The sequence below is a fragment of the Balaenoptera borealis genome (assembly GCF_965194805.1).
Source record: "Balaenoptera borealis genome assembly, chromosome: 1".
NCBI lineage: Eukaryota > Metazoa > Chordata > Mammalia > Artiodactyla > Balaenopteridae > Balaenoptera > Balaenoptera borealis.
In genome coordinates this window covers 191,194,514-191,221,800 of record NC_138860.1, presented here as the reverse complement: position 1 = coordinate 191,221,800, position 27,287 = coordinate 191,194,514, and the positions used below count along the sequence as shown (strand labels likewise).

The 27,287-nt window shown below is 56.8% G+C and overlaps 1 protein-coding gene across 2 annotated transcripts in view; it reads left to right on the top strand.

The window, feature by feature from the left end:
* The window catches only part of AJAP1 (adherens junctions associated protein 1), a 116,161-nt gene that overhangs the window by 37,008 nt on the left and 51,866 nt on the right, over positions 1-27,287 (top strand). For both annotated transcript variants that reach the window (XM_082354549.1, XM_082354550.1), the window contains exon 2: positions 17,495-18,312. In XM_082354549.1, coding sequence (XP_082210675.1) covers positions 17,495-18,312 — 818 coding nt within the window. The remainder of the gene's footprint in view (positions 1-17,494; positions 18,313-27,287) is intronic.

Genomic DNA, 27,287 nt, shown 5'->3' with positions numbered 1-27,287 from the left:
TTCCTCCACGGTCTGGCCAGGCCTTGGGCCAGCTCAGCATGCCCGGGTCTCGGAGGCACGTGCCGGCCGAGGCCCGGGAGCGTCCAACAGGGAGCTGGTCCGGCTGATGTCTGTTAGCTCATCGGTGGACTGTGGGTCCAAAAAGGAGAGGAGGGTGGGAGGGAAGGAGGGAGACAAAGAGACAGAGAGGGAGAGACAGAGAGAGAAACAGGGAGAGAGAGAGAGATGTCCTTAGGTGAAATGCAACATGTGAGAAATTTAAAAATACATTCAAACATAGACTTATTTAGTGAAAACACTCAAGGTGTAGCTTCTCACTTAAAAACAAACAAGTGATTAACTTGAGAATAGAATTCTGGGGGAAAAAAAGAGCCCCGATTCGATGTTTTCTCTCGTTGTTTTCCTCGCTGCGCAGATGACCTGCGTACTGGGATCATATCAACTCCCAAAGTGCAGGCACGTCCCCGAGAGCATCATTCCCCTCTACAGATGGGGAGACCGAGGCACAGAGGCACTGCAGGCCCCGAGGACCCCCGCTCAGAGCGGGCACGCGGGCAGCACACACCCGTCAGAGGAGGAAAGACTCGTCGGGGCTCAGGCCCACGGGCGTCTGAGGCTCCCTGGCGAGTGGGGTGGGAGACGAGGTCCCCGTCCTCTGTCACCCCATCTGTCTGGGGGCACTAGGGCTCCTGGCTGACCTGGCACAGCGGCCCTGGTCCAGGACACTCTCAGTTCTCTATGGGGTGTTCCCGAGAGCACGTAGAGGGGTCCCATGGGGGGTTCCCGAGACCACGTAGAGGGAACGGGGTGTCCAGAACAGCTCCTGGTGGAGTAAAGAGAGAGAGAAGCACACCGACATCCTTCTGCCCCAGAGAGGTTTCAGACACAATTACCGATAAATCAGAACAGCACTCCCAGTATGAATTCAACTGATTGAGGCGGTTAAATTGTGTGCCCTTGCCAAAGGGTGGCCCGATTAACAGCCAAACAAGCAATTTGTTACACCTGAAGTACCTACTTTCCTACTTTCCGAGCTGATGGCAGAGTGAGTGGCGCCTGGCGGAGCCCCCATGAGCGGGTGGAGGCTGGTCCAGAGACCCAGCCCACCTTCCCTGCAGAAGGTAGAGGGCGTTCCCGGCAGATTCTGCGCATACGGCAGAGTGAGGACCAGACCCTCCATCACCGAAGGCCCTCCGGTAGCTTCCCTCTGAAAGGGGTGGCGGCAGGAAGCCACCAGGATGCAGGCTGAGGACAGGGCCCCCGAGACCTGGGGTTTGGATTTGCTCCTCTGTGGGGGCTGCACCTGGATGAGTCTGGATTTCAAGCTTCAGTGTCCTCAGCCTTGAGACGTGATCGGGCTGTGAGTGTCCAGCGTCAGCGCGAAGGACCATGTGCTTTCCACGCAGCAAAGCGCTGGGCTTCCGTGAAGGGCAGCTGTGAAAGGTGGAGGAGGGACGGAGAAACGGGGCTGGCCGGCAGCATCCCTGTGAGGGGTGGGAGCCCCCGGCAGAGGCAAGTCAGAGGAGAGCTTTGTTCTTCCTCTCCTTCGAATGAGAAGAGGGGTGCCTGCCTCAGGGGGGCTGCCTGGCCCGAGGGCAGCATCTGGCTTTCACCGCTGCCCCAGGTTGTAACACAGAACCTCCCCAGCTCTGGGCACAGGTGGCACCCAGTGCACCCCTGCGGACTCATGGATGTATTTCCTGCTGCCGGACAGAGACAAACAAGACCCGGCCTTTTCCTGGAGGAGCATAGAGTCAAGGGGGGGGGCTCCCCACTGCCCAGGGACAGAAGTGTGCCCAAGTTCCTCCGGGAGGCCCGAGGAGGGACTGTACCCAACAAGACCCCCCACACGCAGTTTTCCAGGCTCCAGCCCCTGTCATTGTTCCCTGGGCAGGGCTGGCCACTACCCTGCCCTCACCTCCGGAGTCCGGGGTGCTGAGCTATGTCTGCAAAGGTGTCCAGAGCTCTCCAACGCTTTATGACGGGTATGACCTCTTGTTTTAAGGATGGGGGCCCAGCGAGCAGCCATCGGCTGCCCCCATGGCTGCATCCTCCCGTCCTCAGGGATCTGCAACCTGGAGCTGCCCCGGGCACCCCAAGGAGGCCCTCGGGTGCAAGACGGCACTGTTCGCACTTGCACCGCCGGGCCTGGCGGGCGCCGGACGCAGTCCTGGTTGAGAGAGGCGGCTCTTCCCCATTGATGGAGCATATGCCCCGGCCAGGTCCCAGGTTGACCTTGTTTCATTTACTCCTCACCGAAGGCATTCTGTCCATCTTACAGGGGGGGACGCTGAGAGCTTAAACCGTTGCCCAAGGCTGCACAGTCCACAAGGAGAAATGGGACTTTGCAAGTTCTCAGGACACTCGAGGTCCTTGAACCATTTCTGGTGGAAGGGGAGAGTCCCCAGGCTGTGTGACTCCGTTCCTGCCCAGGGCTGGGAGTGTCCAGCCGCTCTCAGCACCCCTGCCTCCCTCCCCCACCCTTCTCAGGCCGGAGCTGGGCAGGGCCCACTGGCCACCTCCCTTGGTCCCCCTCTGGGCAGCAGGGTTCATCCCCCGGGGTCTGTGGATGGTGCGGGTCGGTCAGCAGGGGTTGGTGCTGTGGGTGGACGGATTCCTCTGCCCCCTCGGTCCTCGGCTGCCCATGTGCCCTGAGAGGGTGGGGCACACAGCAGAGCTCCGGGGAGTTACTGGGCACCAGTCCTGGGCCAGCCAAGGGGGATCCAGGGAGGAAGGTGGGGTGCCGGGTCTCCTGATTCATCTGGACTGTGTGAGCCCCAGAGATGTCTGGCGCTTGTCCCTCCTGAGAAGAGGGCTGCCAGGCACTTGGGTCATCTCTCCTGTGCCTGGGTCGCTGCCCTCTCCCCTCCTCCGCATCCTCGCTCAGCACCTTCCCTCCTGCTGACCCCAGACCCACACCTGGGAGGCGATGGGCATGGGCCGCTGGAGGGAAGTGCGTCTGTGTGATTCACGGTCAGGGTGACTTTTCACTGCATTGCTGGGCAGGTCCCAAGGGAGGGCTGCCTGGGAATAAAACAAACCGAGGGAGCAGGAGAGTTTCCTGGTCAAAAGAAAAGCAGCCACACCCCGGGGACCCCAGGGCTGGGAGCCACCACCACACGAGGTCACCGGGATTGCAGGGCTTCAACGTGGCTCCCCAAATCCTCCTCCAGGAATCACTCGCCAAGTGCATCTCTTCACCCTCCACACCCATGAGGCAGCTAGCAGAGCCATGGTGCCCCAGGGCCATTAGGGTCTGAACCGCGTGCACCCAGAAGGTCACCTCCCCACGATGTGCAGATGAGGAAACTGAGGCTGGGGAGGCCGGCTGTCCCTCCATCATCAGGTCATCGTGGGGACTGACTGAGTTCGTGAATGTAAGAGCCCAGCCCCACCCCTGCCCCAGGCGAAGTGCTCGGTGACTGTTGAGAGGGGTTTTCTACACCCTGAAAGGACACGGGTCCTGGGAGGCCTCCGACCCCCAGCACTTTCCTTGGCAGCCCTCCTGACTGCTGTTGGGCCTTCCCGAGTGGACCCCGGAGGTCAAGCCATGGCATTCCTTCTGTTCTCCTCATCTCCCCTCCCTGGTAAATGTCGAACGGCATTAGAGACCTGTCACCTCCTCTGAGCAGCCCTCCAGGTTCATCCAGACAGAGCTGAATCTGCCCCAACAGGTTGACTGCCTTGCCTCTGGGTTATCTGTCAGGTAAAACCCTTGTTTTTCCAAGTGGACTGCGCGCTCCTGATTCATTCATCCATTCATTTATTTGTTTGCTCCCTGAATGAATGAATGAATGAAAGAATGAAAGAATGAATGAACGTGCATTTGTGAGCCAGGCCCTAAGGTGTGCACTAATCAGAGAGGGTGGGGACACTGTCTCTTTGTTTCCAGATCCCCAGCGCCCATCACTGTAGCTGTGTAATCAAGGGTTGTGCAATAATTGGATAAAAACAAAAACTAACAAGCACAGTTAACATTAGTATTAAAGCGTAATTAATATTAAATAAGAATCAAATTCAGTAAGCGTCCACCTCAGGCTGCAGTTTTCCCCCCTCATCAAGACTCTGGGAGGTCGGTGGGGTCATGTTCCTCTCCCATTTCATGGGGAGAAAGCGTCTGAAGAAACCCAAGAAGCCTCTGTGATGCTGGCGGGATGCAGAGACCCACTTTACAGGGTGGGGCCGGGGGGGCAGGCAGTGGTCACCGGTTGTCATGGGCAGGCACTGGGGGAGATGGACTCAGCTTCAGAGGAAACTTGGGAGAGAGGAAGGTGGGAGGTAGTCGTGGCTGGCTTCCTCGAGGTGGTGGGGAGGAGACGGCCCAGAGGACACCCTCAGAAGCACCAGAGCCCCCACTCCCACCAGCTGCAAAGGGGCCCTTCTTTCTCCAAGTGAGGCTGACCACACATGCCCTGGGTGCCGGGGAGCTGAGAGAGGGAGTTGCCTACCTGTGTTAGGCACCTGCGACCCCAGGGCACATGTGACCATGTCAAGAATGCTTGTCACAGCTTTGGGGTGCCATTTGCATCTTCTGGATAGAGGACAGCAGTGCCTCCGGACGTCCTGCAGTGCCCAGGACAGGTCCTCCCACAAACAGTGGTCCAGCCCAGATGTCCACGTGCGGAAGCTGAGAACCCCTGCGTGGGAGGGAGGGATGGGCAGGACCCGCTGAGCACATGTTTGGTGTGGGGGAGGGGCGGCGGGCTCCGAGGGCAGAGTTCTGGCTGTGCTACCTGGTAAACGGCGGTGCCCCTCGGGTGAGCTGATGGGTGTGCCGTTTTGAGGTGGGCAGGGGCTTAGCAGGGGCTGTGCTGAGTTCTGCTGTGAGCTGGCCGTGAGGGTGGTCAGGCCCGGGGCTGGAGAGCTGAGTCCAGATCTGTGAGGGGGGGTTGTGCTTGTGAGTGACCCCTGCAGGGACAGTATCTGGAACCGTGGTGCTGGATCCCCAGGAGAGAGTGACAGTGAGGACCCGCCGCAGGCACTGAGCCCTCAGCCCTCCGGGCGGGAGCAGCAAGAGAGAGAGGTCCCTGTCCTGGTCAGCTCAGGCCGCCATAACGGCCACCACACACCTTTGTCCTCTCCCAGTCCTGGAGGTTTGGGCGGGGCTGGTTCTCCTGAAGCCTCTCTCCTTGGCGTGTAGATGGCTGTCGTCTCCCCATGTCTTTATATGGTTGTCCCTGTGTGTGTGTCTGTGTCCTGATCTCTTCTTCTGAGGACAGGAGTCATGTAGAATTAAGATCACACACCTATAACTTCATTTTACCTCAATTACCTCTTTAAAGATCACATCTCCAAATACAGTCACATTCTGAGATACTGGGGTCAGAACTTCAATGTATGAATTTGAGGGGGGACACAGTTCGGCCTATAACAGGGCCTCAGGGAGGGGGGAGGTTGACCCCAAGAGGAGACATTGCTTGCGGGGCAGCGGTAGGCAGCTGGTGAATGGCAGAGCCCATCTGCCAAGCTTGACACTCATCTCTCCCTGGGTTCTTCTGGGAAGAGTTTCCCCAAAGAGTGTTTTGTCCCCTTGCCAGTGGTGGCCGCCCCATCAGCTTTATGCCAAATTGTGTTTGCAGCCGAGCTCTGGACACTCGACTTGGAGATTCAGGCGAGATGGTGCCCGGGATGGCGGGTTTCACAGCTGGGCCACAGGAGGGGACATTGGGTGAACTGGAAAAGGGATGGCTGGGGACGCATGTTCACCTGTGTGTCCGTATGTGTCTGTGTGTGTCCATGTGCGTGCGTGCATGCGCGTGTGGTCCAGGCTTGTGTGGCCTGCACGTGGAGTGCCTCTCGGGGGTCGGAAGAGTCCTGATTCCCAGCAGGACAGCTGGGGTGGGAGGTGGAAATGACCCGGGGAGGATCTCTACCCAAGCCCCCACCCTACACCCGCTCAGTGCTCTGTGGAGGTAGTGAGTTCCCCGTCACCGTTTGTGTTCAAGCTGAGGCTGGGAAGCTGTGGATGGCAGGGGTTAGAGCAGAGACGTCCGTCAGGCAGGATGTCCCCCGGCTCTGTCTTCCTGCGTGGCTGGCTGGAGCCTGGCCTCCTCACTCTGCACCCAGGCCCGGGGGGAGGTGAGGCCAGGTGACCGCAGTGTGGGCTCGAGTCCTGCAGGCGTGTGTCAGGTCCCCGAGGCACCGCCCACTGGCTGGTTACCTGGGGCAGGCGCGCCGACACCTCTGAAACGTACATCCCCTCGTGGGTAACGTGGCGGAGTGGGGTTGCCTCTCTCGGGGGGTGTGGTTGGGGTACATGGCCAGCCCGACGGGGACTGGGGGGCTGGCCCAGGCTCGGCTCCTGGCTGTCCGGCATCACGCCCGGCACTTCCCATGGCCTCGCCCGCAGCCCAGTGGGACTTGGGTCTAGGCTCTCCCCCTCTCGGTGCAGTTGGGCAAGGGTGGGGTATCGGCAGCAGAGCCTCTGTTCTTGTCAAGTCCCCTCCTGATGGGGACACAGGAGCTTGCTGTAGTGGAGACAGAACCGTGACCTACGTTGTAGGATTTGCACAGATGACTTCATGGACTTCCGGCAGTGCCGGCTCGTTTCCAAGTTACCATTTTCTTTCTCCCCCATCCACAGACGCAACCATCCCCTGGCCCGCAGGCCCCCTCTCAGGACCCTGTACCCCGTGCAGGCCACCGTATGGGTCCTCCATCCCCTGCAAAGTCCCCGTTTCATGTCAGCCTCATTTACACTCAGGTACAAAAGACTGAGGATGGTAATGTGCTTGCAGCCAGGGGTGGAGACTGCTGCCTGAGGACTTCCAGGCTCCCCGGGTCCCCTAAGTGGGCTGGGTCTGCTTTTGACTGTGTGAGGAGGACCCTCCTTCTCCCTCCTCCCTGAAGTCTGCCCTTCACAGACTCAGGAGGAGCTTCAAGGTCATCTGCCCTCCCCCACCCCCATCGGCTGCAGGGGACCCTCCCCAGCTGCCTGACGGTTGTCATCCGTCCTCTGTGCGATGCTCCTGGTCCAACACCGGAGCCTCCTGCGAGGTTCCGGACCTCTCCAGGTTCTTCTGTAATTTCACCTCCTTCGTAACGCCCACTCCAAACTCTTAAACTATCGATTTTGTCTTCCTCATAGGTTATCTTCTGATATTCAGGGACCCACCATGCTTCAGCCACACTGAGCCCCTCTGAGCAGTGGCCCCAGCTTTCCCTAAGGGATGGTCCCGGGGGTTCTGGAGGTCAGAGATGGGCAGGGTTGGCCTGGAGACCACTGGAGAGAACTAGGGGGTCACAGCCTGAACTGGTCCCTGGGGCTCCTCTGGAGGTCCCCCACTCTTTGTCCCTGGACACACAGCTCCTCTGCCTTCACCTCCTGTGGCCAGAGTCCAGCCTCCTCTTGACTCCTAAGCCACGTAGCTGGGCCCTTTGCCGAGAGCTCTGCCAGCATCTTGTCATTGTCTTTCCTCCCCACCTCCCGCTTGCACAAGATGGGCACATGAGCACCTCAGGAGACAGTGCCCAGAGGAGGTGGAGGGACCTGCCCCAGCCCATATGCTGGGTGAGCGGGTGATGGAGCTGGGCTTTCGGCCCAAATCCGCCTGACCCCAGAGCTCTCCCTCAGCCATCTCGCTCTTCCTTCCCTAGCCCCGCCCTCCCCACCTCCATCAGGGCATCCTTTCGTTATCTCTGCAGATCCCACGACAGACCTGCTTCTGAGACTCTGAGAAGCAGCCATGCCTCCACTGTCCTCCACCCTTCTTGGTTGGCTTACAAAGTGCCAGGCACGTGTAACAAGCTTCCTAAATACGATGTAACAACAGCAACACAACTAAAATAGATATTTCCCGTGAGAAAGAGGAACTTCTTTGGGTGCTTTGGAAGCTGGCATCATTTATTCTCAAGTCCACTTTTTAGGGACAAGACTATCAGTAACGAGCCATCTATCACCAGGAGCGGTGTCTGAGATTACACGAATGTTCTCTACGGGGAATGCATGTTTCCCAGCGCCGGAGAGGCGATGGGACAGTTCTCAAAACCTGAAACCTTGGAGGAACACATCCTTCCCAGTACCAACTTCCCTCCGGGGCTGAATATTTATCTCCTTCAGCATCAGCTGCTTTCAGTTGTATTTTTAAGAGACTTCTTTCCAGAGAAAAACACAGCTACTATTTTTGTGCTTTTTTTTCTTCTGCAAGATGAGAGTAACAGCCGTTCTTCTCAGAGGGTTACCGTGCGAGCAGCATGAGACAATTCGTGTTGAGCACTAAGCCCAGAGCCCCGCGCAGAGCTGGTGCTTAGTCTGTGTGGGTGATGGTTCTGGCACCCACTCTGCCCTTTCTGTCCATGATCAGCTCTGTTCAGCCCTTTCTGTCCATGATCAGCTCTGTTTCCATAAATATGCATTTGTGCCGTGGCCCTTATCTCTTCACATGATTGTGTAAGAACTTTCCCATGAGCATCTTCCCGGCCTGACAGCCCTGGCCCATGGTACCCGGGACCCGTGTGCTGAAGGGTCACTGGTCTACAGCATCCCTTCTGCCCTGCTGAACCCATCCTATATTTCTTGTTAAAAATGGACATAAAACAGGATTAAACTGGGTCCCGGTGAGGAACAGGAGACGTTCCTCAGCTCTCAACCCTGGAGGCCTCTGGGGAGCTTCCTAAAACGTTACTGATGCTGGGCCTCCTCCCCAAAGATGCTGATTAGTGGGTCTGCTGCGGTGGAGCTGAGGCTCAGAGTTTTGTAACCATCCTTTCCCCCAACCAGGTGGTCCTCATGTGAGGCCTGGGCTGAGAACCACTGGCGGGAATTTGCAGAATTGACTTTGCCTTTCCAGGGTCTTCTAGACCTTGTTCTGAGTTGGCTTCGGTGGTGGGGATGGTTACTGAAATCAGGATTCTCACCCAGCTCATGTCTGTTTGCCTTTGCCCAGAGAGATATGGAGAAGACAGGCTTGACCCCGGGATGGACCAGCTCATGCTGGGGGCCTGTCTCAGACCTCTGCCCCCACCTGCAGAGGAAGCATGGGAGGGATGGCCCAGGGTACCTGACAAGGCGGGCTGGCAGACCCGAGGACGCTCCTCAGCCGCTGGGGCAGCTGCCGGTCACATTCTGGGTGCTGCCCAGAGAGGGAACAGACACCATGTTGGGGGGTCAGTAGCTGAGCCGAGAGGACCAGCTGGGCTGGGGGCACTTTGGTGGCTGGGGGCTGCCGTTCCTGGACGGCCTGCCTGCTGTCCCGCAGCAGCAAGGCTGCAAGAAGGCAGTGGGGACCTGGTCACGTCGGCAGGGGCTGTAGCATCAGACACGCAGAAGCCCTGCTCCCCACTCCTGGGGAGAGAGCGTTCCCACCCACAGGGCTACCCACCCACCGCTTGTCACCACTTCACTCCTCCGGAATGCTTGCGGGCGCGTTGCCCAGGCAACCAGAATGCCAGCGCGTTGCTATCCTTCAGTCTCCTCCAAGCACCTGTGAAGCCTGTAAGCACCAGCCCCCGTGCTCCGAGTTCTGCAGACGCCCCCCTCCGGAGCTCCCGGGGAAGGAAGATGGGCCCCTGGGTGCCATCCACAGCCACGGGGGGAGCGGAGGGACCACGGCTGGGAGCTGAGCCTAAAGCACTCACCATGGAGTCCCCGTGACACACTGTGGTGTGGGTACCCACGTTCACCCCATTTTACAGGTGGGGAAACTGAGGCTCAGAGAGGTTCCACTGATTGCCCAAGCTCACGCGGCTAGCAGGTTGGAAATCAAGTAGCCACACAAGGTCGGCTTGTCACCACCACACAAGGCCGCTTCTGGAGCCTGTGTGGATTAGTCATTTCCAAGTCTCTCTCCTCCTGGGGATAAAGATGGTCATTCCCACCTCACCAGGCCCCAGGAGGAGCAGACCATCTGTGTGCTTCAGCCCTGTGGACCTTTAGGGCTGGATAAGTCTTTGTGGGCGCCTGTCCTGTGCACATGGATGTTTTGCAGCCTCCCTGACCTCTGCCCACTAGATGCCAGCAGCAGTGCCTCCAACCCCAGCTGCTGACAACCAGGAATGTCTCTAGACCTTGCCGAACATCCCGTGGAGGCATGATTGCCCCTGTGCGAGCACCGATGGTGTGAATGCACTGCAAGGACCGTACAGCGTCACTGACGTGCCAGGGCTTATCGTCTTCCGCAAGAGCTTGTGAAGTAATTCCCTGGGACCTGCAGGGCCCTGACGGCTGGATGAGGTTGAGATCCAGGGGCGTGGATCCCACCTGCTCAGGTCCAGCACCCACCCAGCCGCCTCCCCATGGGCGGAGCCTCTGTGCAGACTGTCCAGGGAGTGGAGTCACCGTGGTTACAGGTTATAGCGGGTTTGTTCTTGCTCTGCTTTTTCTAGTGTGTCCCTGTCCCCACAGGTCTAGGGGTGTTGGGACCTAGTTTCTGAGCACAGAGATCATAAGTCCCTGAGTCCTGGACTCGTGGCGACCCCAGCCAGGCCCCTTCGTTTGTGGGTCTCTTGTTGTCCACACCTGGGTAATGAGGGTTTGGGATGAAGACACCCACCCACAGATGCTCCAGGACAAAGGGATCTGTCAGGAGACTGGTTTCCCTGTGCTTCACCCACTGCAAGGCACCCAGGAGTAGGAGGGTGTCAAGAGGACCCCAGCCCCCGGGGCTGACCCCACATTCCAGAAAGGAGAGTAGCCAGAGACATCTGGTCATGTTGGAGGTTTCTTTCCTGAACTGCTCCTTCTCCGTGTCAGAAACCACGTGTGCGCCCAACATCCACTGGGGCCACGGATGACCAAAACCTAGGCACCCAGAGCGCCTTTCCTGAAAGGGAGGGATGCTTTAATCCCCGCGGGTCCTGGGGCCAAGTGCGGAGCCGCTCCTACAGGACATCACAGTGACATCAGGCTGGGAGCACCAGTCGAGTGGTTCACGGCTGCGTTTGTTTCATTAGGAAAATTGAACCAGTTACTGCTTTCCAGAAGAAAGCGCGTGCTCTGCTCCCTTCCTGAGCTGGTGCGGGGGGATAGAGGCTGAGCCACCTGTGTCCGTGAGAGGGGAGGGCGGGTCTCTGCTCCTGAAATGTAGCCGGAGCCCCTGCTGCACTGTCCTGTTGGTGATGGGGGGCTGGGGGGACACGGGTTGGAAAGAGGCCCCCCCGAGGGCTCCTGGGCACCAGAGGGTCCTATACAGAGGGCGGGGGGAGATGGATATCTCATGGTGTTGGAAGGCCGCGTCCCGCTCTCTCCAGGGCAGAGACCTTGGGGCAACACGGAATCAGGGATACCAGGACCTTTCCCCCACCAGGCCCCAAGCTCTCCCTTCTCACCTAGAACCGAATGTCTCTTCCTGGTAGGACGTGCCTTCTGTCAGGAGAAGATGTGGTGGTGAAACAAAGGCTCACCTACTGGGAGTTTCACTTTGCCCAAAGGTCAGAGTTGAGTGTGGCCGCCGTCTCCCCTTAGCCACAGCTTTGGGGTCCAGGATTTGTCCTCAGACGGCTTGCTGCCTCCTCCATCCATCCTGGACCCCAAGCCTGCCACCCCTTGGTCTCTGGTCTTTGCGAAGAGCAGCATCTGTCTGTCAGGCTCTAGGAGAGGGGGTATCTCTGAATGTCCTGAGAGCAAATCTCATGACTTCTTCCCTCCAGCTCCCTGAGTGGAGATCCCACGGCTGGAGCACCCCAGCTTCTTGCTGCCAGCCCACACCCCGAAAGCACTTGGAACGTAGGTTTTAAAGGAAGGGAAAGTCCTTCCTGTCACCCACCATCCTCTTCGTTTGGGACAGTGGCTTCCTTAGATTTGTCCCATTCCATGGCTTGACTGCAAAACTGGTGAGGTTTGAGGAGTTAAAAACAAAGTGGGTTTTCCCCCCAGAGTGTGTGCTGTGCTTGGGGTCCTGCTTCCTAAGATGAGTGTGCAGAAAGGGGAGGGTCATCACTTTTCAGTGGAGACGCCTGGCAGACAGGACACCACAGGTGGCTGAGGTCATCAGCAGAGGTGGGTCGTGTTGACAGCAGGCACCCCGATACCATGTGACAGGAGGGCTGCGCCTCTGAAGTTCCTCCCAAGAACCCATCACCCCAGTCTAACCATGAGAAAAACACCAGACAAATCCCAGTAGAGAGACAGCCTACAGACTACCTGATCTGTCCTCCTCAAAACTGTCAAGGTCATCGAAAGAAGGCAAGTCCGAGCATCCATCACAGCCCAGAGGATCCCGAGGAGACGTGATGACTAATGTTATGTGGGATGCTGGAACAGAAAACTGGTGAAACCCTAATACAGTGTGGAATTTGGTTCATGATCATGGACCCGTGTTTTCCCTTAGTTTTGACAAATTCCCCATGGTGATGTGGAATGTTCACATCGAGGCCTCTGGGAGAAGAGTACACAGGACCTCTCGGTGCCCTTGTGCAATTTTTCTATGAATCTGAAACTGCTCTAAAAAGAAAAGCTTATTTAAACAAACAAACCAACAGAAGTGGGGTGGGATCAAGAGGCGTCTGGACACAGGATCATGTTGAGGAGGGGCAGGTAGACTCAGCAGGGGCCCCAGGTGAAGGGATGCCCATGTCTGCAGGGGGTTCGTGACGTCCACATAGGAACATGGACTCCCCCAGAGCCAGCTCTGTGCTGGAGGAAGCACATGTGTGTCTGTCCCACCTGTGTCCTCAGAGTCATTTCAGGCTGTACCCTGTCCATTATTGATCACAGATGCACGGTTCTTCTTAGAAGATGAGGAGACCTCAGTGCCACCTGCTCCAACCATCTCGTATAAGGATGGAAACCTGGGGCTTGCGGAGTGGAAGCAACAAGCCCATGCTCAGGCCAACCTCAAACAGAATTGTTCCCACTGTGGCTTGTCCCCCGAACAAGCTGATGGCAAGCCCAAGAGAGACATCACGGGTGGGGGTCTTCCTCAGTCACCCAATGCTGGGGTTGTACGTGGGGTGCTTGTCACTGCCAGTGGCAGGGCTGGGACAGGCCGGCCACCTGTCGGACACCTCTCAGGTTCTGCCCTGTCCTGGAGATTCCGGGATGGCCTCTGGGCCGTGCAGACTCCTGCATAAACTTCCGGCCCAGCCCCAGTGCTCTGGCAAGTGGATACCAGCTGCTCGCAGAAGGCAGCCCTGCAAACTCCTTGCTCGGAGCAAAGCGCACCCTTAAGTGGAAGAGATGTCTTTGTCTCCCTTAATTGACAGTGATTTTCTTCAGTGAAGAAAATATACAGAAGGTATCAAATTGAATCTCAATTTGCTGAATCTTATTAAACTGTTCTTGGGGAGAAAAGATTTCAATAAAAATTTAAAAGGGAGAGAAGCAAAAAGGCTGCCAACTAGAAAATAAAGTGGGATGGAGCAGTAGTTCCCAATTTGGGAGCGATCAGGAGGGGGTGGCTGGGGGCTTTTGTTCTTCATTTGAAAGCCTAGGCTGGGATGCTGCCGAGGGGGGAGCCGTCCGGGGCCCGTGTGTCACGGGGTGTAGACGCGGCAGCCGAGCGCTCAAGCAAGGATCGTGTGGACGAATCTGAAGTCTCCACTGCACGTCCATTGCCAAGGCTGGCTCTGGCCCCAGCATCCTTTCTTTCCTCCTACCTGCCAGGGTCAGAGTACAGGATTAGGACGCAATGCAGTGTGCCCCAAGTCTGTCTACCCACTACCCCGGCACACATCCACGCCTTCAGATCTAAACTACATACCCTAAAATCCACGTCTTTGAAGTGTAGACGTCAGTGCTTTTAATGTATTCACCAGGTTGTGCAACTGTCCCCACCATTAATTCCGGGACACTCTTATCTCCCCTAAAGCAAACCCTGTAACCATTAGCAGTCACTCGCTACCCCCCTTGCCCCCAGCCCCCCGGCAGCCACCAATCTACTTTCTATCCCTGTTGATTGACTGCTTCTGGGCGTTTTTTGTAAACGGAATCGTACAACCTGTAGCCTTTTGTGACTGGCTTCTTTGTGACGTTTTCAGGGTCCATCCACGTGGTAATGTATATCAGCACTTCTTTCCAAATAACGTTCCACTGTAGGGCTGGACCACCCTTCTTTACCCACTCATCAGCTGATGGACACTGAGATTGTTTCCAGTTTCCTCTGTTATGAATAATGCTGCTGCGAACGTTCGTGTACGCATTTTTGCACCCAAGAGTGGAATTTCTGGGTCCACTTTGAGGAGCTTCCAAACTGATGGCTGCACCGTTTCACATTCCCACCAACGATGCCCAAGACTTCCAGTCTTCCCACATCCTCGCCAGCACTCGGAATTGTCCCTCTGTTTGTAGCCATCCTCGTGGGGCTGAAGCAGTGGCACTTTCGTAAGGCGTCTGTGGATGCCCCAGAGTTTTGGGGAAGCCAGCTGCACTTGGCCTGCACCATGGCCTGGCCTCCTTGGCGTGTCACCCACTGGCTCTGATGGTTAGTGGCTCTGAGGGCCTCCCCTGCAGATGTGTGGGGTCCTTTGCCATCTTGAAAAATGGCTGATGGCACCGTGGATGCCTTCCTGGGTGAGAGGATCTGTGAGTGGTCCTCCAAGAACCTCTTAACCGTGAAACGAGAGTGGAGTTGGGGGCTTCCCAGCCCTGTGCTTAGCAGTGTCAGAGGGACACTGCAGAGTGTTTCTGGGGTCCTGCCTGGTTTCAGGACCAGCTGGAGGGATGAGGACAGAGGTCACTGGCCGCCCCTCACGTGGTCCTCACAGATGTGGCTGAATCCTTTCCCACCAAGATGCGTCTTCACCCCAGGGGATCCCCCACGCGAGTGCGGGAAGGTCCAGATTGCGCACAGAGGCAGCAGGCCTGGTGACAGAGCAGAGGGTTTGGGGCCTTTGGCCCCTGTAGAGAGACCAATGATGGGCCCCCTGCAGGCCGCGGAATCGGTCCCTGGCCTCCCTATGGGGGGGTCTCCCTCTGCTCCCCCACCCAGGCCCTGCATTTCCTGGCTCCTGGGTGTGGGTGGAGCCTCTGTCCTGACCTGTTCACCTGCCTCTTTATTTTCCCTCTGTGAACAAATCTACCAGTTCAAAAAGGAAGAAAATGGACTTGAAGAGGAAAAACAAATCTAACTCTCCCCGCTGTTGCGACGGGTTGGCTTTTCTGCATAACAGCTGGGTGGCGTGGAAAAAGAAGGGTTTCCATGGTAACCAGTTACAGCTCACGATTGGTGGAAAATGGCAGAACTATCCTGCATGTGAAGTTGTGCGGGGCAGGCAGGCACAGGCTCAGGGGCGGCGGTTTCAATTTCCTGGGGCGACGCTGCTCCAGGTAGTGGCGGCAGGCAGGTTTGCGTGACTGCTGTTCATTCAGCCTGCCTGGCAGGGCCTGGTGCTACCTGGTGGCGTCTAGTAATGCCTGGTGGGGCCTGGTGCGGCCTGGTGTGGCTGTGGTACCTGGGAGGGCCTGGTGCGGCCTGGTGAAGTCTGCAGGTACCTGGGGAGGCCTGAGGGTTCCGGTAGTAGCTGGTGGAGCCTAGTGGTGACTGGTGGGGTACGGTGGGACCCGGTGAGGAGGTGGGGTATCGGGAGACCTGTGGTGCCCTGTGAAGCCTCGGGGTACCTGGTGGTTCCTGGGGGTGCCTGTCGAGGCCTAGTGGTACCAGGGGGGCCTGGTGAGGCCTGGGGGTGCCTATTGGGACCTGGTCCTACCTGGTGAAACCTGATAATACCTGGTGAGGTCTGGGGGTTTCTGGTAGTAACTGGTGGGGTCTGGAGGGATCTGGTTAGGCCTGGTGAGGTGGTGGGACCTGGTGAAGCCTGGGAGGACATGGTGAGGCCTGGGGGTGCCCAGCAGTGCCTTGTGGTACCTGATGGTGGCCAGTGGTGACCCCCAGGCCGAGGCACCACACCTGTGGGAAGCAACATCTCATTTCCCTGAGGGCTGGACTCGTGTCCAAATGCACAGAGAGGTGGGAGAACTTGAGCTTCTAAGGCATCCCCCTCACTGAGCCACCTGTGGCCACAGAGGAGCCGCCCTTGGTGTGCGCCTGGGGGCACCTTGCGCCGACCTAAATCTCCGTGTGCAGCGAGGCTGGCCTGGTCCCTGCACCACGCGGGGCTGGCTGTGCAGAGGAATCGCACACCGGCAGCCTCTTGGTGCGGAGGCGTTAGCGTGATGAGCAGTTCCTAATTTCCGCAGTCAGGCACGTGCGTTCTGATTGAAAACCTGGGGCCTTATTATTTGAGGATTTGTCCTTTTCGGCAATTAGTGCTCATTAATACAAGTTTCTTCCTTTCAACATGCCGGGGGGACAGCACGTTCCTAAGTGTCGGTGAGGGAAAAGTCAGCCCCAGGCACGTGGACACACTCACACAGACATGGACTGACTCAGTCCCTTTGAAAGTCACGTGACACCCTTGGAAGAAAACCTGCCAAACTCCGCTTCCCCAGGCCTGGTTCCACAGTGTTTCTGGGCTGGCGACTCAGTGCAAAGCACATGCTCTCCCACCCCCACCTGCGACCGTCCCTAAGTTCTGGCTTCGTGTCAATTTCCAGACGTGGCCTTGGTGACGAGCTCTGACTTCGAAGGGCGCCTGTCCCAGGTCCTCAGTTCCCTAAGCCGGCGGCAGGGCGCGGGGCCCGGGTCCCCCCACCCTCCATGTGCACCGCATCCCCCGCTGGCTCTATCCTCGCCGGGCCCAGGGCGTGCTCAGCCTCGCTGCCCTCGCCAGGCTGTGCGGGTGCGCCCTCCCCAGCCTCCCCGCGCTGAGGAGGTAGAGGACAGGGTCCCCAAGGGCACCTGCACGGGAGAAAAATGTCAGCAGAACAAGCACTTGGGCAGAGTGGGCGCCTTGATGGACTTTCAGCTTCCCCGCAGCGTGTCTTTTCCTGAGCGAGATCCAGAGGAGGCCACAAACCAGCAGCTTTCCCCGTGCGTGTGTAACGGCATCTGAGGCCATGAGCCTGCTTTCAAATCGGCACATTCAACTGAGATACGAGGCGGCAGAGGGTGGGGCTGGCAGAGCGCGGGGCCTGGCCCGGAGCAGTAGATGCTGGGACTCTGCTCCACGTGAAGCCCCACAGGCTGAAACCCCCGTCCCTCCAAACCTCAGCCCTGCCGGCTGCAGGCTTAGCGTCACCCACCGCGGACCGCGAACGTCTGTGACCTAGAGGGAAGTGCCCGGCCTTGGACCCAGGGTGTGGACCACGTTCCAGCCCTGCCGTTCTCTCCCCTCTTGGTGCCTCTGTTTTATTAAGGGTCACAGCAAAGCGGGGATGGAAGGCCCGTGAGGTCATCTCTTCAGCTGACAGATGGGGGCTTTGGAGACTCGGTTTCCCTCCTGTAAGTGGATGCTTTGTCCTCAGCCGGCCATGTGCAGGCAAGCCCCTTGGAGGCGAAGCCGGGTCCTGAGTGCATGTGGTTTGGCCTGTGCTTCTAAGATGCTGACAGACCGCGCTTGAGTCGGCCTTTGAAGTGAACTGATGAAGGGTTTCATTCCCCTTTGGAAGCTGGGATTAGCGCTTATTACAAGAAGAGCATTTCCTCGTCCTGGTGGGGGGTGGAGAGAGCCCCCCAGGCAGAGGCCCCCCCACTGATGCTTTTCTCTCTTTCCCACGCAGTTCCATGTTCATCCGCTGGCCCGGCTGCTCTCTAGGAAGCCATGCTTGGATCCTTATAGCCATGTTTCAGCTCGCCCTGGATCTGCCCGCGTGTGAGTCCCTGGGCCCGGGCCCCGAGTTCCGGCTGCTGCCCCGGCTGTCTCCCCGGCCGCCCCGCGTGTGGAGTTTTAAGAGCGGACAGCCCGCCCGGGTCCCAGCGCCCGTGTGGAGCCCCCGGCCGCCCCGCTTGGAGCGTGGTCACAGTCACGGGCAGATGCTGAGCCCCCGGGCCCGACGGGCGCACAGACCCAGGGACCAGGTGGCCGCTCTGGGGCCCAAAGCGGGGCTGGCCAAGCCCCCAGCTGCTGCCAAATCCAGCCCTTCCCTGGGCTCCTCCTCCTCCTCCTCCTCCTCTGCGGGGGGCAGTGGAGCTCCCACGGACCAGCAGGCCCTCCTGCGGCGGGGGAAGAGACACCTGCAGGGGCCCGCTTTCAACAGCTTTGACTTCCGAGGCAGCAGGCCCACCACGGAGACAGAGTTCATTGCCTGGGGGCCCACGGGGGAGGAGGAGGCCCCGGAATCCAATACATTTCCAGGCGTTTATGGCCCCACCAAGGTCTCCATCTTCCAAACGCGGAAGACAGCTGTGGCCACTGCCACCGCCACCGCCACAGCCACCACGGCCACCTCCGTGACACTGCAGACTCAGGGGGTCACCGAGCCCCTGGACCCCAGGAGTGGGAAACCAGTTGGGGTAAGCACAACGGAGCCTTCCACCAGTCCCAGCAGAGACAGTGGCAAAGTCAGCAAGCCCCCGCGGGTTCTGGGGGAGACCTCAGGTACGCCCACCTCTTTTCTGGTTGGGACTGGGTTGGGGGGAATATTTGGGGGGGGGGGTGTGGCTTAGGAGGGATGCTGAGCTGTGCCCGGGGAATGCTGTTTTGTGAGACTCTTCGTTTCCCAGCAGGGAACCTAAAGCCATAGCCCCTCAGGGGAAGATGGGGCGCTGTGTGTCTGTGAACTTGCACATGTATATGTCCTGGCAAATCTGGGTTGTGCTCTGCAAGGAAGGGCCAGGCTCTTCTAGCTGCTGGAACGGAGCAGGGAGAGGGTCTCTCCTTAGAGGTGGACCTGAAGTGGGCACTGTACCCACCCTGCGTGTGTAGGGGTGTCTGAGCCCCACCAGACACAGGGAAACATCTTCCTCAATGGCAGAACTTCAGCTCCTGGACCAGCCTGGGAGTTAGATGTGGGCACATCTGCTGATGGAGACAGGGTATGTGGCGTCTTCAAAAACCCTCAAGGGTATGGCCCTAAGGAGGGGCAACTGCCAGACTGGCCTAGAATTAGCAGTTACCTTAAACAGCAGGAGAGCCTGAGGCCCTGTATCAGGAGGAACTTCCTGTGGTGTTAGCTGAGGCTTTGCGCCCTGACTCAGGTTGGGGGGGTGTCTTGTCCCTGAAGGTGGGTTAGGAGGTGTTTGGAGGATGGAGATCAGACAAGTGGCTTTGGTTCTTCTGCCCGTGTCATTTTAGGTGCGTGTAGACAACTAGCGTTTCTTGGCTTTGGAATATCTCGCTGCAACGTCGTTTTGTTGTTCTCTCTCCTCCTGTAACTCCTCCAATTGCTTCGAAAGGAGTAGTCCTTGAAAATCTCCCAGGCCAAAGCTTGTCCCTTCACTGATAAGCCTGCTGCATGTAACCAGCTTCAGGCCGGCCAGGGGACAGCCAGAATCCTGGACCCCTGTGTTCCCACCCACTGCCAGCATCCTTGGCTTCTGTGAACAAGCCACGGCCCTATGCCCCACCATGACTCCCAGGTTTACAGATTGTGTCCGTGCCTGCACATCCTAGACTAGCAGCAGTATCTGCTGACTTGCAAAACAGGATGCAAATTCCAGGGCGTGAGCCCAAAGGGGTGGGGGCACCGTGCAGCCTCCTCCACCCCCGGCTTGCTTCTCCACTTCCTCAGGGTTTGGACCTGACACGGATCCTCTGCAGAACCCAGAGGACAGAGAGAACTGCTCCCCAGGGTCCCTCCACAGCCAGGTTGCCATGCTGTCCCTTGCACTCTGTGTGTGCACCAGATTCTGTATCCCGGCCGGCAGGCAGGGTATGGTCAGTAGTTGGACAGGTTTCCATGGAGTAGGTGGCCTTTGTTCCATGACCTACTTCCTTCCTTCACCTGGATAAGAGAACTGCAGTTTTTATTCTGCGTGATTCTTCCCTAGAGAGCAACATATCTGTGGAAGCAAAGCCAAGCTCCATCTCAATGCCAGGGGCCGGGGGCCGGAATGGAGGGACGGAGGCTGTGAACTTGGGGGTGTCACGAGAGAGGGTCTGCAGGGCTGTGCCTCAGCTGTCTTCCACATAGCCCCCTTCTGGGATCTGGAGACACACAGTCCCTGCCATTCATCTTCTCCGTGCCCAGCGCCCAAGAGCAGTTTATAAAGCATTCGTTTTTACCTCGATAAACTCGCAAGCCATCATCATAATAGAATTTAGTGGTGCATTCATTTATTGTCATCTCCTCTGCCTACGTCACTTACTATATAGACATGAATGAGAAAACGAGTTACCATTTCTTCCAAATTACATTTGTTATTACTAAAGTTAAATGCCCGGGACAGCGTTATAAGGCTTAGCAAATTAATTCGTAGTACATTGGATATTGCTAATCCAGCTTGACAGATGCTTATCTTGGAAAAGATTTATGGTTCTTCATAATATAATCTGCTGCTAGATTAATTTGTTTAGCACAACAAATTTAAAAGGGGGAAAGTATGTGTGTTTGTTTCTAATGCAGAGAAATGTTCATTCTGGGAAGTGATGCTGGATGCTGAGTAGGGGCAGCCAGTGGTCCTCAGCTTCGAGTTCGAGGCAAGGAAAGAGAGGACATGCCGATGCCCCTAACCGGGCTCATCAAAGCTCAGCTGGTCCTACATAAGTGATCCAGGCCCCAGGGCACTGAGAGCCCAGGCAGGGGTCCTGCAAATCCCCCTAGTCAGCAGATGTAGACCTAGGCCCCCCAACTCGTTGGAGTATGACTGCTACTCACACTTCTCCGACAGGATTTAAGGCAGCAAGGGTGGTCTTGGGGATCCCAGAGCTGTGGTCTGGGGGGCCTTGCGTGCCACGGTGAGCGGTACGTGCTTCCAGGCTGCAGATCTGCGTGTGAATCTGGGCTCTGCTGCACGTAGCTGGCTGACCCTGGGAAAGTTCTCTTCTCTGTTGACTACATTTTCTTCATTTATAAAAGTTTAGAAATATCTCTCCTAAATGGTTGCTGTGAAGTCTCAATAAATCAACCCCAAGTACAAAACACGATGCCTGGCAACTAAGAATCCTCTATCCGTGCCAGATATTTTTATACCCAGCAAGAGTGACTCTGAAGAGAGGGTTACAGGTGTCAAGGACAAACAGGCCCAGATTTGCCCACTCACAGCTGGGGGGTGCCCCAAAGTCTGGAATTAAGGCTTTAGGAAGTGATATGAAGAATTTGAAAAGTCAATTCTGTTGTCCAAAGAAGTGTCTTTGGAATCACATTTGGGAAGTTGTTTTATTTTTGCTTCTGTAGAGAAATGTTTAGAAGGGGAATGTCTAAACTTTCCTGTCTGTCCATAGCACAGGCATTGGTGGGTGTAGAAAGGGCAGGTGGCTGGTGATTTGGGGCACTCTGAAATCTGTCAGGAGCTAACATTATATGGAAAAGCTGCTGGAATTGTCTAAGGGCCCACTCGACATGGAGCAGGAATCACGCTCCATGTAAAGTGGTTGGAAAATCTCTCCTAGTTTTAGTGTGGTAGTTGAGAGTGTCACAGCCTGCCTGCCAATTCCTGGCTTCATTTGTATTAGCTGTGTGAACTTGGGCAGCTTGCTTCTTATCTCTGTGCCTCAGTGGGAATTACAGAATTAAAAATCTCATAATGTTGTACAGATTCAGTGAGATAGTACATGCCAGGTGCTCAGTGCCTGGCACATAAAAGTTCCTCAGGACGTGTTTGCTGCTGTTAATACGATAATGATGATGGTGGTGGTGATGAAGATAGAGATGATGATAATGATGATGATGATGATGATGGAAATAATGGTGGTGGTGATGATGGTGGTGATGTTGGAGATGATGGTGCTGGTGGTGATGATGAAAATGGTGATGATGATGGTGATGATGATGGTTATGATGGAGATGATGTAGACGATGGTAATCATGATGATGGAGATGATGGTGCTGGTGGTACTGGTGATGCTGGTGATGTGATGACAGTGATGATTATTGTCCTTGTGATGATTTGCTGTCACCGGCTTACTGCTCCATGGTGAGGCCATTTGATGAGGTCCCACACTCTCATCCCTGACCTTGGTGCTCCGAGCAGAGGTGTAGATGATGCTTAGCCAGGAACTGCTTGGGATGGAAAATCACCTGGCTCAGGCCTTCACCAAGGCATTGAGCTGCAGCCTCACACGGTGCTGGCAGAGGCTGAGCGTCAGACGGTCAGCACTTCACCTGAGGTCGGGAAAAGAGGGCTCCCCACGGTGAAGCTTTGTTCTCCAGTGACAGCTCTCTTGCTGGTTGTGTTCTGAGTCTGGAATTACAGTGTCTCCCAGGAGAAAAACGGAGAAACGGAAAGTCATTTCCTGGGCTTTAATCTTCAGCCTCGTAAAGGGAGCTGTGGGCAGTTTAAGCCAGCTGGTCTCAGTCCCCGCGTTTGCCCACTGCGGGATCTCCTGGGCACTTGGCCTGCAGTTCGTGCTCAGTAAAGATTTCCCAGACCTGACGTTCCTCGACCCTGCCTGCTGGCCCCCGGCTCCTGCCTGCACAGACACGTCTGACGCTTTCCCCACCTGCCTGTGTTCACAACTCCGGGAAGGTGCACTGCCCAGGAGGGCCAGGGTCCCCCTTGTCATTCGAGATTTGTCCCCATCTGGATCAATCACAGATTCGTGACACCCAGCAGCTCAAGGATGTGATGGCTCAGATGTCTTCCCAGTTCTGTCTGGTAATTTTTACACTGGAATCCACTCACGTGTTTCCAAGGATGATTTCCAGGTTGCTTTGTCCTTGTCACCAGGGGGCCTTCACTGTCCTCTTGGTGGGAGGGGCTGGTGTCGTCTTCTCTCACCCTGATGGTCAGATGACCTGAACTGGGAGCGGGGAGACCTTGGGATCAAGTCCCATGATGATGGAGTAGTTTCTAAATGCCGGGATCGGAGGGGAAGGGAGAGAGAAGCAGATGTAATGGAGAGAGACATGCTCCTTCCCTTCTGTTTAAAGCTGCGACGGCGGTTTAAATGCTGAGCCCCTTTTAATTACCTTGCTGGGTGTTTGCTACCAGGGAAATGAATCCGTCCTTAATTTAAAGATATTTGAGGCAAATGACTCACGAACTTCAAAAGTTTTGAGTGGCTTAATTGGGATAAGAGCATCAACGAACAAGTGAGCTTGTGGAGCTTTCCTAAACAGCCTAAACTCTGTAGACAGCGAGGCTGGTCTTTGGGGTCTTCACTGGGACTTCCCGTATGGATGCGGTGTGGCTTGTCCTGCCAGCTCTGGTTCTGGAGGGTGACCCGTCCTGGCCACAGTCGGGATCGTGTGTGTCTGCTGACGGCACCGGGACCTGTCCAGCCTCCCTGAGCGCTCCCCTGCCTTTGCTGAGCAAAGCTGTGTTCACACCAAGTGGATAAATGAGCTGACTCATTAAAGCCGGCCTCAGGTTCTCCTGGAGATGACTCTATCACCGGCTTCCTTTTATTCCCTTCACATGCTTCCTGCTCCGACTTACTGCATTGAGTACTTCTTAAGCTCTCTGTTTCCCTCAGGGCCTCATTCCCCTTCTGAGAGCACTTTGGGATCGAGAAGTGTCTTTAATTCTTATCCCAAACCGTGGTGGCCGTCCCCCTGCGCTTTCTACCTGTGAGCGGTGGCCCTCCACCCACCCTGGGCTGTTGTCCTCCCCAGGCCCTCAGAAGATGCAGGAAGAGACCTGAATTGATGCCTCCTCTACCTGGAAACCAGTGTCCTCTAAGGGTGCCGGTGGGGCTTCCGGTGATCCAGGGCCTGGGGGACTGCAGGAGACACACCCCTGTAGGATGCATCTCCCCTCCACGGGAACCGCGCTCACAGATGCTTTTGAGATACGGTGGTATATGGTTTCATCCACTCACAGGGGAATGATTTTTAAGTGTTGAAATTAAATATTAGACAGAACATCATTTTTAGAATTTTTATTTGACTATGTTAAGAGAACTGGTCTCAGAGTTTCTGGCTTCTGATCAATTGCACAGCGAACCATCCACTCCTCAGTTGACGTTAAATGCTGCACCTTGGGGCAGGGAGGGGCCAGGGGGTGGAAAACCCATCCCTGTGCCCTCTTTACAAGGAGCTTAAAAATCTCTTTGGGAAAGCCAGACAGGGAAGGGCACAAGAGACAGATGACAGTTAAGGACGCGAGAGGAAATGTCACAAACACCACATAGGCAATAATAGCTCAGGTGTTATTCTGGAAACACAGATGGGGGAGGAGGGGCGAATGAGGAGAGTCCTGACGGACGGGGAGGGTGAACAGTGGCAGAGGCCAGGGAGGCCAGCGCTGCTGGAAGCCCAGAGGCCTGCCTGGTAGAGGGAGCCCGGGGTGGGGGTGACCCCGGGACTGTCTTCTCACCTCTAGAACAGGATCTGGAAGAGAAAACCCTTGGGGTCCCTGGTCCAGCTCTGAACTGATACAGCAATGTGAGAGACATGTGTACTTCTGCTGAGCCCCAGAAGGACGGCCTTGGTGCCGTTTCCCTCCTGTTCTGTCATCAGTGAAAGGAGAGCCCTGGAGAGCTTTGGCATTCCCCGCTTACAGCGTCAACAGCCTGCCAGCCAGCCGGGGGGCCAGGCAGTGGGCCCAGCAGTTCCCGGGTGCAGGCAGGCTCTGGGGTCAGCAGGGTGGTTGCTGGAGATGGGGTTTCAGAGCCTCTGTTTGGGGTGAGACGTCACCCATTCTGTCCCCCGCCCCTGCCCAGGAGTGGTCCTGGGTTACAGTGACTAACGTGAAAGGGCCCAGGTGATTACACCTGGGGAAGAAACAGTGCCGTCACCTGTGCAGCAGGTAGGTTCCCAGTGAAGGTCAGGGCTCCCCAGAGCTCCGTGCCCAGTTCCGGAGACTCAGCCCCGACTGCCGGGTGATGGACGGGCCACGTGGTCAGACAGGAAGGCCAGACCTCCGGTCTTTGCTTTCGATGTGGCTCAACGACTCTCTGCCCTGAAGTCTGTGGTTAGGAGATGATAATCAGTGATAGTAGAGGATGCAGCTTCCCTTTCCAGAAGTTTCCTTTGGCAGCAGGGATGCCGAGTCTGTCTGGGGAGCTGTGTGGGGGACAAAGCTGGAGCCGGTGGGGAGAGCCCCTGCCTTGACCGGACCTGCCCCAGGCCCTGGAGGCCCGCCTGTGGGCCAGTGGCGTGTCCTCGACTGTGCGCGTGACCTCGGGGATCCCCGGCTTCCCTGCCTGCAGAACTGGGAAATGCTTTCCACCTCGCGAGGCCGTCCTGAGACTTGACCGTGTTGACCCCGGTGGAGCGCAGAGTTTGCAGCAGTGCCAGGGCAGAGCTGATGACGGGGTCCTCCTCCTTTGGTGGCTACCTTGGGGGATGGAATGGCACCAGTGCTGGGAAAGTGCTACTTATTTTGTGTCCTTCAAATGCTCCCCGAAGGTATTAGGATGAGGATGTGCAGGTACCCAGCCAGAATTTTTCTAGCTCTTCTGCGACCTTCCTCTGCCCTGGAAGGCTTTCAGCAATCAGACCTACCCCGGAAACCCAGCAGAAGCCCCTAACGAGCCACATCGGCAGCCCCGTGTGTGGTTTGGGGGGCGTCACACCAAGGGGAGGTCATGAGCTGGAGCATCCTTTGCACGAGGACAGCCTGCTTCTCTCCAGACCCCCCTGGAACACAACCCTCCCCCAATAAGTAGCCCAGGAAGGACTTGCCATGCTCCATGCTCGGCTTCACTCTCCACATTCTCAAAACTGGCCTGGGGGGCAGGGGGTGGTGCTGATGCTGAGGGAGGCTCAGCCATCGAGAGTCGGGGGGCGGGTGGACCCGGACCCAGCTCTCCTCACCCCCAGGCCAGGGCCCTTTCCGTGACTCCGGGGGGACCCTCCCTACCACACACCCCTGTTGCCTGAAGCTTCAGGACATCCTGAGTGAGGTGGGGACAGGGGTCCTAAGTCTGAGAGGAAGCCGATTGTCTTATTTGCTTGCACTTTCTGGGCCACATGTGAGGTCCAGTGATGAAAGAACCTTCCCTCTCCTCTTGGGCCTTCAAGAAGCTCCAGGAGTGGGGGGTCTCTACCAGCAAAGCCTAGGCGAGGGGGGTGGAAGGGTCAGATGCCCACACGGTGTGCATTCACACGCTGCCCAAAAAGGCCAGCAGCTAGGGCCCTGGCCAGGACTCCAGGGGTGTGTCCTTGGGCCGAGGGCAGAGCCCCTGAGAGACGCACACCTGGGTCCTCTTCTCTATCCCCCATCCGCATGAAGGAGGGCACTGGCATCCTCTGTGGATACGGGGCAGGAGGAGCCACCCCGGAGGATAGAGGCAGCTGGAGAAAGCTGGGCTGGGAGGAGGGTGCCCGAGGGCAGGAGAAGGAAGTGCCGGGGCTCTAGGGCAGGCCCCCTGACCTTCCAGACACACAGCCCGAGTTCCGAATACACATTTGCAAATGCTCCCTTAACTCACTTCCACCTCACCTTTTCCTAGAAAATATAGCCTGCCGAAAGCAGTGGTTCTAAACACTCGTGTGGTGCCCTGAGTGTGATTTAGAGGCAACACAGAGGAAGGTTACTTATGATAAAGGCTGGTCTGCGCACATCTTCACTGGGAAGCGTAAGGAGGTGGTCAAAGGCACCCTCCACCCCCGCCCCGGTACATCACCATGAACATGATGCCAACATGAGCTGAGACAGGTGTGTCTTCTGGGCCTTGAGGGCAGGTGACTTTCTGAAATGGTGAGCAGCTCTCTGCAACCTTGGGGACAGAAATAATACAGCTTCCTTTTGATGTGCGTGGTGGTTGCATTCTGGGAAACATCGGTGCTCCTTAAAATCATGCAAAGAATACTCTGGGTCTGTACGTGGAGGCGAAGGAAGGTCTCCGGGCTCAGAGCATTCAGAATGTGCCTGAATGTGTGGCAGGACGTTCGCAGTCACACGGGCCGTCTCTGGGGGAGCACGTCTGTCCCCCGCACTGCAGGGCGGGTAACATCGCAGCCTTACTCAGCTGATGCCAGTCATCGTGACAACCCAATGTGTCCCCACATTCCAAGACGCCCCTGCCCCCCGAGAACCCCGGCTGCAGTCCTAGGCAATCCTGGGCCTCGCCCTCACCTGCGTGCCGCACACAGAAGCTTTCTTCTGTGCGTGAGTGTCCTGAGGCTGCAGCAACAAATCGCCCCAAACTGGGGGGGCTTAAAACCACAGAAGTTCATTCTCTCCCAGTTCCAGAGGCCAGAGGACCAACATGAAGGTGTGGGCAGGGCTGGGCTCCCTCCACAGGCTCTAGGAGAGCACCCTTCCTGCCTCTTCCAGCTGCTGGGTGCTCCGGTGTCCTTGGCTTGTTGCCGTATCCCTCTAATCTCGGCCTTGTCCTCAGATGGCTTATTCCTTCTGTGTCTGTGTCTCTCCTTATAAGGACACCCGTCGTTGGATTTAGGGTCCACCCTGATAATCCAGGATGGTCTCATATTGAGACCCTTAATGTAATTACATCTGCAAAGGTCCTTTTTCTAAATAAGGACATATTGACAGGTTCCAGGGATTAGGACATGGCTATCTTTG